At 29.9% G+C, this 13,899-nt stretch overlaps 2 protein-coding genes across 3 annotated transcripts in view; both read right to left on the minus strand.

Moving 5' to 3' along the window:
• Window positions 1-13,899, minus strand: part of LOC137001163 (uncharacterized) — a 299,895-nt gene that overhangs the window by 159,759 nt on the left and 126,237 nt on the right. The window lies entirely within an intron of this gene.
• LOC137001298 (uncharacterized) lies at window positions 1,162-5,917 on the minus strand. Of its 2 annotated transcripts, XM_067359941.1 has the most exons (6): window positions 5,449-5,917; window positions 5,093-5,314; window positions 4,882-4,983; window positions 4,162-4,368; window positions 3,086-3,694; window positions 1,162-2,525 (listed from the first exon to the last, which is right to left on the minus strand). In XM_067359941.1, exons 1-5 carry the CDS (start codon window positions 5,588-5,590, stop codon window positions 3,618-3,620), a joined length of 750 nt encoding a protein of 249 aa, XP_067216042.1. In that variant the 5' UTR covers window positions 5,591-5,917; the 3' UTR covers window positions 1,162-2,525; window positions 3,086-3,617. The 2 variants fall into 2 exon arrangements, with proteins under 2 accessions (XP_067216042.1, XP_067216041.1); XM_067359940.1 differs by lacking the exons at window positions 1,162-2,525; window positions 3,086-3,694 and having other exon boundaries at window positions 3,709-4,368.

Raw genomic sequence — 13,899 nt, forward strand, 5'->3', positions numbered from 1 at the left:
TTTTTTATAGCGCGTTTATTTGTAATCTTTCGTTTTAGCGAAGTTTTCTTTAAATCTTTAACATGTAGCAATGTGTCACTTTCTAATGTTTCGTCTTCAATTGTATTATTAAGAATGAATTTTAAGAATGAATTAATAAAATATATAATAAAAGTTTTATTTTCTCATTTATAATATATGATAAATTAGGTAAATATGATAAATTAGGTTGTATCATATGATGAAATTGCCGTTCCTATATGTCAAAATAAAAATGCTGTATTTTCAAGAAAATAAATTTTATGTAATCAAAACATGTACTATTAACATTAATAGTTTTCTGCCAACATAATACCAAATTGTATATTCCATTTTGAAAAAATTTTGGATTTTTAGAAACAAAAATAAGAAACAAATTATCAAACATATCGAATATCGGTATTTCCATATGGTATAACCAAATAAATGCTAAATATAATATTTTAAAGATACTTCATAATTACTCTAAAACTAAGCTACTATTAACTATATAAGCTATTATTAAAATACCTGTGTTTTGAATTTCATTAATACTACTCTCTGAAGTATTAGTTTCCATTGTAGTGTTAGATATTATCGAATTGTTTGTAGTATTAGTAGTGTTTGTAGTATTTGTACTGTTATGTGCAGATGTATTTTGAGTTTTCTCTAAAATTTTTGCTATATTTAAGATATCTGATTCTGCCACAGGTTGTCTGTAAACGTTTTTATGTATATCTTTATGATGACCCATAAAATCAGCAATAAGAGAAATTTCAGTATCCGGTAAATGTGCACATTTTGTAGCCATATCTTTACGTAAAATAGTTCCTCTTAAGCTTTTCTTGTTCTCTGCCCCACATATATTAGAAAATTCCCGCATCAATTTACTCGCCCTTAAATACCTAAATCGATTTTTATCTATACCTGGTAATCCGAATATATATGGATTTTTAGAGCTTACTCCTGCCAATTTTCGATATTTTAAAATTATTTCTATGGTCTCCTTCATTTTTGCATTCAAGAGGACTGGAACATTGCGATTTAGTTTGCCACGAATGATGAAACGAACGTACTTTAAAGCAGATTTTTTTTCTTTTTCTGGTAATCTCTTATATAATTCATTTTCTTTTGTAATTTTCATGAAATTTTTATAATCAATAATATAAGCTCTCTCTATTTCTCCTGCACGACGCCGATTGAAGATTTGGATTATTATCAATATTGCTTCAGCGAGTGATTTCCAAGCATGAAACGTGAATTTATTTTTTATTTCTCGCATCCTAGATATTCTTTTTTCTTCTAAATAGTTATTTAACTTTTTGATATCTGATGTTTTTGGAAGATTTACTATCTTTTTTCGACTGTTTCTAGTTTGCGTTTCTGTAACTGTTTTATTAACAGTACTACCATATTCAATTTCTAAGATCTTCAGAAAATTTTTTGCTAATTTTTGTTTTTCATATTTATGTTGTTTAATAAATTCGTTGATTAAAATTTTAGATAATTTTTTTAAACATGTGCCTAGAGCTGTAGCATTATATGGTACTTCATATGATTCTGTGTCTTCATTATATTTAGCAACTATATTTACTGCTTTTATGGCAATATCATAATATTTTGGATCAAATAGCATTTGTAATTCTTCTATTTTTGGTTCAATTGATCTCAATGCTTCTAAATATCGTCCAAGAAGTCGCAACTGTTGTCGTATGTGATCTCCTAAATGCTGTAATCTATGAATTTGACAGAGGTAATTTCCATATAGTATAATAAGTAAATCGTATTTTATTAAGTTGTAAATGTTATCATTTCGCATTACTGGAAGAATGTCTTTCCTTAATTTAAGGCTTGCTCGATTATGAACAGATTGTGCAGCGCTTCGTCCTAATTTTAATATATTTCAAACTGTATCTTTCTTCTCAGCGCAAATGCGATAATGGTGCCTGAGGTTATGTATTGCATAATGTCCTTTACAATTGAAACATGGTAAGAAATAAGAACCATATTGTTTTTCTTTTTCAGTAGGTCTTCTTACAACAATCATAGAACCACTATTTAGATTTGCTTGTGTATTAAATTTAAAGTTACCCTTTTTTCTTATTTGACTTATTACTTTTCTGCGTTCCCCAGATTTTTTTGGAAACAATAAAAACTTTTTTACTTCTTCTTCATTTTTGTGTTTTAATTCTAAGTGCCGAGCAATTTTAGTTTGCATAGTATTGCAGTAAAAGCAAAAATTAGATTTTTTATCCTCTTTCGGCTCTCGAGACAATTCTACAAATAATTCATCATTATTGCATGTTCTTATTTCTTCTACTAACATATCGTCTTTTTTATTTATGATTTCATTTTCTAAGCAATTCTCTGATATGTCAGATTCATTTGCAATTTCGAATCATCAATTTTACAAATTTCTCCGTTTCCAATATTAATATTCGTATCATTTAAACTCTGACTATGAATAGATGGTTCTTAATCCGGATCTTCATCGTTTATGCTAGTTGAAATTTTATCTTCTTTAAAATCTGAAATAAATATTTATTTTCAAATATTCTATTTAAAAAAATACATGCATGTTAAAATATCCTATTTTATTTTATCAAATTATAGAAGTGCTAAATAAAAGAAAATAGTTGAGTAATTGATAAATCTTATTTACATGCAAATTGATAAATTAGTAACAAATAAATATTAACCTTAGAAAAATAACACAATAAAAATTAAATTATATTAAAAAATTATATCTTAATTATTTTTTGTTAGCTTAATTTAAAAGAATTCATAAATAATATGACAACTGTTATTTTCGTATAACAGCAAAGAAAGATATTAAAACAAAAATAAGTATTAATTTACATTATAGTACAATTTGATGAGATAGGAACAGCATATTTGTAAAAGTTCTAATTACTAAGAATTATTTCACACATAAGCTTATTAATATATCTAAGTTTAATATTATTAACTTTCGTAATCCTTTTTGTAAATATACAGTAACTTTTGTCAGCAAAACTAATACTGAACATAATTTAATTACTTTTTAAAAGAATAAGTCAATAAGAATATTATATATATGTATATATACCTGTATTTAACGAGACATTTGCAACTTGTGGGTTATTGTAACATAATTCACCATTGTTGTTTACTATGGAAGACTTAACTTCATTTAAGCCACAAAGTGTTATCAAAGTAGTATCCAGATCAGTCTCTCCATAGACAGATGTAAACATGGATTTATTTTGAGCTAGTATTTCGTGATTCGTTTTTTTACTATTATTTGTGTCTGTTACATTTGTGTCAAAAATATTTATATCAGAAATATTGATATCAGAGATATTTATATCGGAAAGCTCTAAAGATTTCTCTAAAATTGATGTATTGAATGAACTATCTGCTGTCGAGTCCATACTTTTTGGTAAAACGAGCATATTTATTTTGCACTTTTTGTTTTCTATAATTCGAGGGTAGTTTCTAGAAGATTTAGTTTGATCTAATACAGAACTTTTCAAATTTTTATTAGTTGTAATATCAGCCTGAAATTTATCATTGTAGTAAAAATCAGACTCCACATCCAAATCTAAATATGAGTTTGTTATATTATTTGGATCTTTATGTTAATTTTGGACTTGATTTATCATTTCTATATTTGAATCAAATGTGTTATCATTTATTATATTAATCTGCTCATAACCTGAAAATAATTTAAAAATTTTTAGTGTATCACACATTTTGTTGAAAGATCTTTTAAGAAGATTAGAAAAAGTTTTTAAATATTTTTAAAGCATGTAAATATTTTTAAAATATATACTTTATATAACATATATAAATATACATGACATATATATGACAAATTTATATAACATATATAAATGTTTTATAAATATATGTCTAAGCCAATGATGCAATATTGCGCATAGTGGTTCTCGCTTATGTGGGGCTCGGGACTGTTATGCATATCGCATCTCTGATCTATTTTATATCGCATAGATATATATATGTATATATATATATATTGTTGTTTTATTATTTTTATCCATGAAGATTTTTAATATAATTAACATTAACATTGTAAAATTAGCATTGTAAAATTGGTCTTAAGATGTAATTCTATTACATTTATTACATTTTTTACTAAACAATTTTTCACAATATACATACCTAGTAAATCATAATTTAGTTCTTTAGTATTAGTGTCAGTATTATTTTGTATTTCTGCATCAACTGTCTTTGAAAAATTAGATTCTTTATTGGTGTTGCACTCAGGTTTAGTATTAATATATTGAACAATTGATAATTTGGCTTTGCGCTTACAATCTTCGTTCAATACAATTTTCGGTGAATGATTCTGCATTCTTTCCTTCATTTCTAAAAAAATGTAGTTTTATTTATATTATTTTCTGGTAATAATTTATATAATATTACTAATTACTTATATAATACAATAACTTATATAATAATTATATATAATAATTATTTTATATAAGTGTGTATACCCAGTAAACACAGAACATTGCAGCAACATTGCGGCAATGTTTGCAATATTGCTGTAATGTTGCTACAATGTTGCAACATTGCCGCAATATTGCTGCAGTGTTCTGTGTTCACTGGGTAATTATATATAATAATTATTAAATATAAGTTATAAGTATTAAAAATAATTAAAATATATAACTTATATAATAATTATTTATATACTTGTACTTCATCTTGATTTATATGTGAAGTAAGACAGCATTCATTTTTATTCAGTCAATATTTAATGTGTAGTAATACTTATCAAATTGATTATATACTGGTTTTTTTATGATTAGTAGTAATTGTTATCTTGTATCACTGTACTAACTATATTAAAAAGATCAAATTCTTTAATATTCTTACCCTTAGTTTTACTATTTAAACACTGAGATCTTAATATTTTGGCATTGCACTTTAACACAGTTTTTATCAAATGAGGATTTACGTTTTCATCATTTTCTTTATCTAAAAATAAGATTAAATTTTATTGAGTTTTTATTTTATAAACTATATAAAAAGTATAACCTAAATTTCCTTGGTAACATATTTAGTAGATATTTATTATATCACTTACCTAACTGATCATATATTAGTTTTTTAATATTGGTATCAGGGTTACTTTTTAATACTGATTCAGTTATCTTTGAATGTGGACTGGATATGACTTTATTTTTATTGCACGTAGTTTCACTATTTGCACACTGGATATCTGATAATTTGTTAATGTCCTTTATTATAACCTTTGGTGAACTAGTATCTAAGCTCTTTTTTATTTCTAAAAGAGTGTGTCTTTCATCTGAAAATAATTAAAATTAATTTATTATATTTGTTTCGTAATCAGTTTGATGCAATTGTAATTTGTATTATATTTTTACTTATTTCACTGTAACTTTCTAAATGCCCAAAGACTTGAAATAATATTCTACTTACCCGACTTACAAAAGAATATTCCAACGCATCGTTTTCCATTTTCTAGTTTTATCCAATAATCTTTTTTCCTTTTACGACTTACATTACTTGATTTTACAACAATCATTTGTTTAGTATGTTTAATTTTAAGTAAGGAAAACATGATTAAAGCTAGAAGTATGAAAAACAATGTACAGTATGTATTTACATCAAAGCTACTAATTACCGTGCAATTTAAGATTACATAACCTGAAGTACGTTTGCAGCATGTATCGTGTCCGGTAATAGCATAGACGTAATAAGTATAGACTGCTCATGACGTTCGCAGAGTGTCGAGAGTTTAGAAAGAATAAGAAGAATTTGAATAGAATCCTTTTCTCTGTCACACATACTCTTCCTAACCGAGTTGAAAAGAAATAGCGATTCTATTGAAATTGTGCGTTCTCTATACACGCTTCGCTTAGGCGTAGAGATAGGGAACGAGCAATCTATACTTACTACGTCTATGGGTAATAGCAAAATTTTGACAATAAGAGTTAGTACAATAAGTTAGTACAAGAGTTAGTACAATAAGACTCTACAATACATTTTGGCTGTGTTCCGATTTACTGCCAGTATTGAAAATCTATACTTTACGTCACGTACGCGACAGATTATGATAATATGTGCGTTATTACAATCGGCGTTCCATTGTAAATTTATTTGTAAGATTGTCATTGAAGATGGTTTAATATCAGAAAATCAAAACGTTAGATATTTTTGTTAAAAATAAAGAATTTTTTGGCAAAGATAACTTGCTGTGGCTCTATGCCTTTTTATATTATCCATTTTTATATTATTTACTTAAAAAAAATAAAAGTATTTTAATGAATAAAAACATCGCATATAACATATATTTGATTGATAATTTTTTTTCAAAAATTGATGTCCTACAAAAAATTTTTTACATAAATAAATAAAAATAAATTATGAATACAAGATAAATAAGAATGGCGAAATTTAATTATTATTAATTGCTACATATACAAACTTCTCTTACTTTCAAATTTTTTCTCTTACTTCTTACAAACTTCTCTTACTTACAAATTTCTTTTACTTGCAGGATTTTTTTTTTTTAATTAAATGCTGCCAAACATGTAAATAAATATTGTTTAAAACTATATATAGCTTATTTATTTGATATAAAAATTAATAATTTTATCCTTTGTTGGTGTATTTGAAAAAAATTCTATATATTGTATGTTTGTCCTGGAACATACCATTATACATAGAATTTTTCCAGGACAGTCCTGAAAATCAACATTGTCCTGGAAGTTGCCATTATGCAAGTGTCTTGGAAAACTTTAAAAACGTAATATCTCAAAAACGGAAAAAAATATTGAATTTTTTGTGATCGGAATGTGTTTGAATCATAATCCTTTATTGAAATGCAGTAAAAAAACACGAGATTTTTAAGTGTCCCGGAACAAACCCTTTGACACATATATATATATATATATATCTGTATATGTATGTATTTTAAAATATTTTAATCATTTTTAAGATTTTTATATTATTTTATAATATATTTTTTTATTTTTTTTTCTGATCTACTCTATACTTATGCCTATATTAAATAAATAAATGTCTTCATGTGTGATTATTTAAATATCCTACATGTTTTCTGCCGCGGAAATTTCACGTGTCGTCGGCCAGCAGTCGCAACGTTGCCACGTCTTGATAGCATGTAACGTCTAATTTTCTGTGTTTTGAACTTTAAAACGCAATATTTTGGAAACCGTGAAGCTAAGCTTCCTGAAATTCAACTATAGTATAGTGACTACAATCCTTAATAACATATTAGTTTTTAAAAATTTTCCTAAATTTTGTTTCGACGCTATTGTTTAAAATATGCTTTTCACAACGATCCCTCCATAAGATTCAATATTAAAACTTACAACTTTGAGAATTTATATCTCGATTTCGGTGAAGCTAAGTCCTCTGAAATTTTGACATGTTGTACATAATAATGTTATTTACACATGGTAATTTTTTCAAAATATTCTTAAATTGTTGAAAAATTGCGATAACCCCCTTAATTGCATGTAGCTGGTTGCGGGTAGGGACCTACTCCGTATATCGGATGGGCCACGTCCGTATGTCACGTTCGTCTCTGTTACACGTCGTGGTGAAACCTGTGCCCTATTATCAGGCCCGAACGCGACTGGTCGGATCGTGTTTCTTATATCGCGTTGCTGTTCTTGTAGATCGACGAACTGCTCTTGTAAGCGTAGTATTTGCGTGTGGAAGTGTTTCTGTATCCCTTGTAGTTGGACTCGCATGTCGCTCATAAATTCGACCATTATTTCCATCTGCTCAGTTTCGCGATTTCTCTGCGTTCCGGTCGCTATTACGGTCTCTTCGCCTTCGTTACTTAGTTGTTCGCGTAACGATTCTATATCTTCGTCTATCGCGCTGGCAGTTATGTTGCGCGGTGCTTGGGCCATCGTGCTCTCGTATCTTATCTCGCATGGATCGAATATACTGCTATCGTATGAGGTCAGTTCGGACTCGCTATTTGTTGACGCGCGACTCGGTGTTCTACTGCCTATTTGTCTGTTTCGACGCGTTTCCCTATCCTCACTTTCGGGTATTAGACTAGTATCTATTTCCCCGAAAGAGTAGTGTCGATTTATTTCTATATTCTCGTGGACTTTCGGATTCTCGCTCGCGTTTTCAGTACTAGAACTCTGTGTTTCGAGTTCGCGATTTCCGCGTGTCGCACGCTGTGTTCCCTGATTCGGGTTTATAAGTGCGCTTATCGCTCGTTGGCCCTGGCTGCTGAATAGCCAGGATCGATTAAGTTGCACGTTGGGGTTATCGCGTTCTTCGGACATTAACGCCGCTTAACTTTTAGTGTACAATTTTTGTCAGTAACTTACAGAATTATTATCGCTCGCATGTTAAATCGCTGCTCGTGCCGTTGCGTCGGGCTGTCTTCTGCGTCCGGTTGTCGGCTGTTGAGGCAGGTCGCGGTTCGTCTCTGCGATAAGGCTGCTCTGTTTAGGTTGCGCTGATTCAGCTCCTACGGCGTTCTGCTAGGTTCACGCTGTCCCTCTGCTGATTGCTGCTACGGGTTGCTTCGGCCTTGTCACTTTCTTGGTCACCAGTTTCAACACTTTAACTTTTGTTTTGCGTTGTTTTTAGCTCTGGCGCCTGTGCTTCTAACTCTTCGAGTTAGACTTCTTGGTTCAGCTGCAGTTGTGCCCAGGTCATCAGGGTATCCAGAACATCCAGATAAACGGTAAAGATGGCGAATCCCACCGCTGCCACCAATTTATTGCGCCTACTTCGGTAGCGGTAGGCGCTGCGTAAAGATTCGGGATTCGCCGTGCTGTTCAAGGGGGCTTTGGCTCGGAGAGTTTAGAATTAATTATGCACTTCTGAATAGATAGAATAACTTTTATTCGATATCTTGTTACTACACTTGTCACCTCACTCACTCGGCGACCGTACTACTGCGATTACGCGTGTACGCGACGTGTCGTGCTTCGTCCGGAACTTGGCTGATAAAAACCCGCGGCGCCTTGTGTGTCGCCTTAATTTATACGGATCAGTATTCGGAACACAATAAGACTTGAACTATATCGATCCATTGTGTTACCAAAATGCTGATCTGTTTAACCTACCTTAGACGCAAGTGACACTCGGGCTTCTAAGAACGAGTGCTCGCGTCAGCGCCTGATTGTTTAATAATTAAATAACTTTTGTCACAGAATTCTCGAGAAATGACCTCGATTAATGGCCTCCTAAATGTTTATTATTGTTATTGCCTAATTAACCTATAATTATTACGTTGTGGTCTTTCGACACACAACAAACCTGAAAACTTGAACTTGTGTAAAACCGTAGACAAACTAACAATTGTATAGCAGGAGAAACAGGTAAACCACGATTATTGATCTTTGTCAAATACTGTTCTATTTTAGGTAATATTCCATATAAAATCAATTCTTTAGAGAATCTAAAGCGTCTTTTAAATTCCGATTCTTCGTAAAATTTGAATGGGTTATTTGCATCACGGATATATCGTTTCGGAATTCGTATCACTCTAACATCTTCGATGTCTTCAATTTCTTTAATATTTATTGCTTGAATATCCATTTTTCTTGCTTAGCTTTAGCTTTTAGGACACAATACCACGTTGTAACCACACTTTGTTCACTAGCAATTTTAAATAAGATCACCTTAAGAGGATGCTGAAGTCATATTGTTACCGAAACTTCAATTTTCTAAAAAGGGTGGCGTTTTTTATTGCTTTAATAGAATTACAAATCCTTTGGTGTAAATAAAGTACATATGCTAATCTTTCGGCTGTTGGTCAAATTTAAACCAAAAAATAAAAAAAATTTTTGAAAGTTTACTGACAATGTCACCTCAAAAAATTATACCTTTTATATCAAAATTAAACTGCTTCAATCTGCAAAACAAGACCATGTGCTGAAGAAGAGCGTATGAAACAATAATGGAAAACCAAAAAAATAGAGCTTAGAGACTTATTTTCAAAAAGCCACCCTTTTCCAAATTTATGTAAAGCATGTGCGCAATATAGAAAGAATAAGGTAAAAAAGAGCTATAGATTAGTTCCGGGATTTTGGGATAGAGGCGCTATACAGTTCTCAGTGCTATCTGTCATATACAGAATCTTTTAGGTTAGTTATGTATGTGTTAGTCATGGAGGTAAAGGAAAGAGAATAGTGCCGAGGGGTTGAAGCCAAGGTAGGGAAGAGGGGTAAGCCGTCAGCCATCTTGATAGGCGACATTAGTGCTGCTATCTAATGCATAGCAGTAAAATTTCTTCATAGTGTAAAGAAATGTCAAATAAAATTAAAGAAGTATACGAATAAAGTATTAGAAAAATGCCATCGTGTATTTTGGAAACTTGTTCTAATAGAACCTACCGAAAATCATATAAACAAGAAGAACTCGAAAAAAAGCAGAAGATAACTTTTCACACGTAAGTACAACAATAATGTAAGATCTTTGCATAATAGAATTTACCAAATCTTATCAAATTAAACATAGACTTATTACAATAAATAATTGTTTAAAGATGTAATATATATTAGAAAATATTAAAAGTAAAATTTGAATTCTTAATATATTTAATAGATTCCCAAAAAATACGTGCAGGCGAAAACAGTGTTGTGAAATATTACAGTTGCCTGGAAATACTATAAAATCAAATTCAATAATATGCTCAATGCATTTTCATGAAGAAAGTTTCGATAAATCGTCATAACGTTATATTAGATTAAAAGCTGTTACCAACCCATATGTAAGATATATTGAAACTGTACCATTATCTATGTGTTTGTCTTGTCACTATCTGTCACTGCTCAGATGATTTTTGTAGAGATATTTCTGAAAAGTTTTTAATGCCAGATTTTTGTAGAGATATTTTCGGAAAAGTTTTTAATGCCAGATTCTTCATGAAATTCTAAGACAAAAAGCTCTTTACAAAAAAAGTGATCTGATGAATAGAATTTGAATGATGAGGCATTGAAGTTGATGTATGGGAGCGCATGAAATTCGCGCGGTCAGGATCGGCACGACCGAGTTTGGCACACGTTCCACTCATGATTCGTGTATCGTGGCGATGAGTGTTTCTCATTACTCTACATTGTTCTGTTATTAGTAATATATTACTAATATTAATTTATAAATTAATTAGTAATTATTCTTACTAATAATGATATCATCATCAATGCAGAGGATATCTCCAATAAAATGTATAGAACAAATATATATAAAAAAATGTACAGTTACATCAGAAAAGTCATTATCTGATAATGAGTATCACACACAAAGTATTCTAGACTTGCAAGCAGAAAATATATTTACGGAACAAATGGATACAATACAAAATATTGATGCTTTTAATGTAAGTGGATATTACATATTTGAAATGTATGAAACATTTAATTGTTTCTGTTTACTTAACAACAAAGTAGAAAAATGAGAAATAGAATTCTTATTATGCATACATTATTAATTTTGATTTGATGTTTACAGATGGAAATGCTTGTATGCGAAGAAACAACTAATAAAAAAAAGAGAAGCAGTAATGTCATTGGTAAGATGTTATAATTTAAAAGTAATATATTGTATAAAATAATTATATTTCTTGAAATATTTATATTTTGTAAGAGAGAGAATCTTATTGTTGTTATATGACTTAAAAAAATATGTATTGTGAATTTTTTTATAGCTCCTGATGCGCAACATTTTACGCAAGAAACTGATGCACAGTTATCTCCGAAAATATCAAGAGCTACTTCGGTATCTCCATGTAAAATTTATAATTCACTCAGCAAAAAACAGTTAAGAGAAGAATTAAAAAGAACGAAAGAAAAGTACAATCTACGGATAAAAATTCTTACACAAAAAACAAGACGCATGAAAAAAAAGATAGCGTCACTGAAAAATATATTGGAAGCTATAAAGCAAAAAAAATTCTTAGAAGAAGAGCAACTCTACAATTTAAGAGGTATCAATATTGGGAATGTACATTTATTAAAACGTGTAGTGTATAAATCAAAGAGAAAATCACTAAGTCAAAAGTATTCGCCTGAATTACGTACATTTGCTCTGACATTACACTATTATTCACCTCGAGCATATTCCTTTGTTAGAGAATCTTTCAACTCGTGTCTGCCACATCCGAAAACATTATATAAATGGTATTGTTGTGTTAATGGAGAACCAGGCTTTAATAAAGAAGCTTTAGCATTTATCAAAGAACGAGTGAGCAAAACAAATCACTTGTTATTTGGTGCTTTAATAATGGATGAAATGGCAATACGACAACAAATCGAGTTTGATGGTCAAAAATTTTGTGGAAAATGTGATATGGGTGATAATATTGCTAGTGAAGAGCACAGTATTGCAAAAGAGGCATTAGTATTTTTAGTTGTAGGTGTAAACGAAATGTGGAAGATACCAGTAGGATATTTTTTAATTAATAGTATAACTGGAGAACAAAAGACAAATTTAGTTATGCAATGTTTATCACTTTTACATAATACCGGAATATGCATAAAATCACTAACATGCGACGGCGCTGCAAATAATTTTAGCATGATACGTCTCTTAAAGTGCAATATTACTAATCCTAAGTGCATGCAAGGATATTTTGAGCATCCAGTTTTAAGTGATAAAGTCCATATATTCTTAGATGCATGTCATATGTTAAAATTATTGAGGAATACTTTGGGTGATTATAAATGTATTGTTAACAGCAAAGGGCAGATGATTAAATGGGATCACATTGTTGCCTTGCACAAACTTCAACAAAATGAAGGTTTACATCTTGGCAATAAATTGCGGCAACAACATATACAATACCACAAGAAGAAAATGAATGTACGTTTCGCTGCTCAGGTGTGCAGTGCATCTGTTGCAAACGCTCTTAAAATGTGCAGGACTGTATTACAGTTAGATAAGTTTAGAGATTCCGAAGCAACAGAAGAATATCTTAATATGATAAACGACTTATTTGATATATTTAATTCTAAAAACTTGAGACAAAAATTTTATGAATGTCCGATAAATCCAGATAATAGTCACGTTATTTTTAATAAACTAGAAGAGTGTAAGCAATATTTATTAACTTTAAGATTGAAAGATGGACAGTTGTTAGTAAATTCCAATAGAAAAACAGGTTTTTTAGGGTTTTTGATTAATATAGAAAATTTGAAAGTGTTGTATCAGGATGTTTGCCAAAGCAAATCACTTCTTCCGTATACACCACTATATCAACTAAGTCAAGATCATCTTGAGCTATTTTTTGGATGCATTAGAGCATTTGGAAGGCAAAATAATAATCCAAGTGCTAGATTATTTAAAACGGCATTTAAAAGAGTACTTGTAAGAGCGCAAATTAAAAGTGCAACAACAGGAAATTGCATTGAACTTGCACATGTACCAATCTTAACAGCATCAAAACCAGAGGAAGTAATAAACATAACGTCATCTGTTAGTCGTATGATTGATTATGAGTACGAGTATAATAAATATATAAATACAAATAATACAGTGCTTGAGATTGATCATCCATATACGTTATCTGTTAACAATCTTTCATTATCCGAATATTCCCAAGAAATTATAATTTATATAGCAGGTTTTATTGTTAAATATTTAACAAAGCATATTATTTGTGAAATATGCGTTCAATCTTTAACAGATAATAGCAAAACGGGCACTTTAATCCGTTTAAAAGATAGAAGTTCATTATTTTATCTCTCACAAAGTGTTGTAAATATTTGTAAAGAAACAGAAAAAGTTATCCGTTTTTATACTAAAGAACAGCGTACTATTATCTCTAATACATATAACGCCAATTATATAGCATATTGCGTGTTAAGTAATTTAAATATAAATAATATATTTACAGAGTTGATCACTCACTTAAATGATCAAAATGCTTTA

This window comes from Linepithema humile, chromosome 7 (genome assembly GCF_040581485.1).
Source record: "Linepithema humile isolate Giens D197 chromosome 7, Lhum_UNIL_v1.0, whole genome shotgun sequence".
NCBI lineage: Eukaryota > Metazoa > Arthropoda > Insecta > Hymenoptera > Formicidae > Linepithema > Linepithema humile.

Bases quoted from the DNA above. Each gene is read 5' to 3' on its own strand.
- LOC137001298 (XM_067359940.1), bottom strand. From the start codon at position 5,590: ATGTTTTCCTTACTTAAAATTAAACATACTAAACAAATGATTGTTGTA. The intron at 5,315-5,448 runs GTAAGTAGAATA...AATTATTTTCAG, and splicing joins AATATTCTTTTGTAAGTCGG to ATGAAAGACACACTCTTTTA. The intron at 4,369-4,881 runs GTAAGAATATTA...ACATTTTTTTAG, and splicing joins TTTAAATAGTAAAACTAAGG to AAATGAAGGAAAGAATGCAG.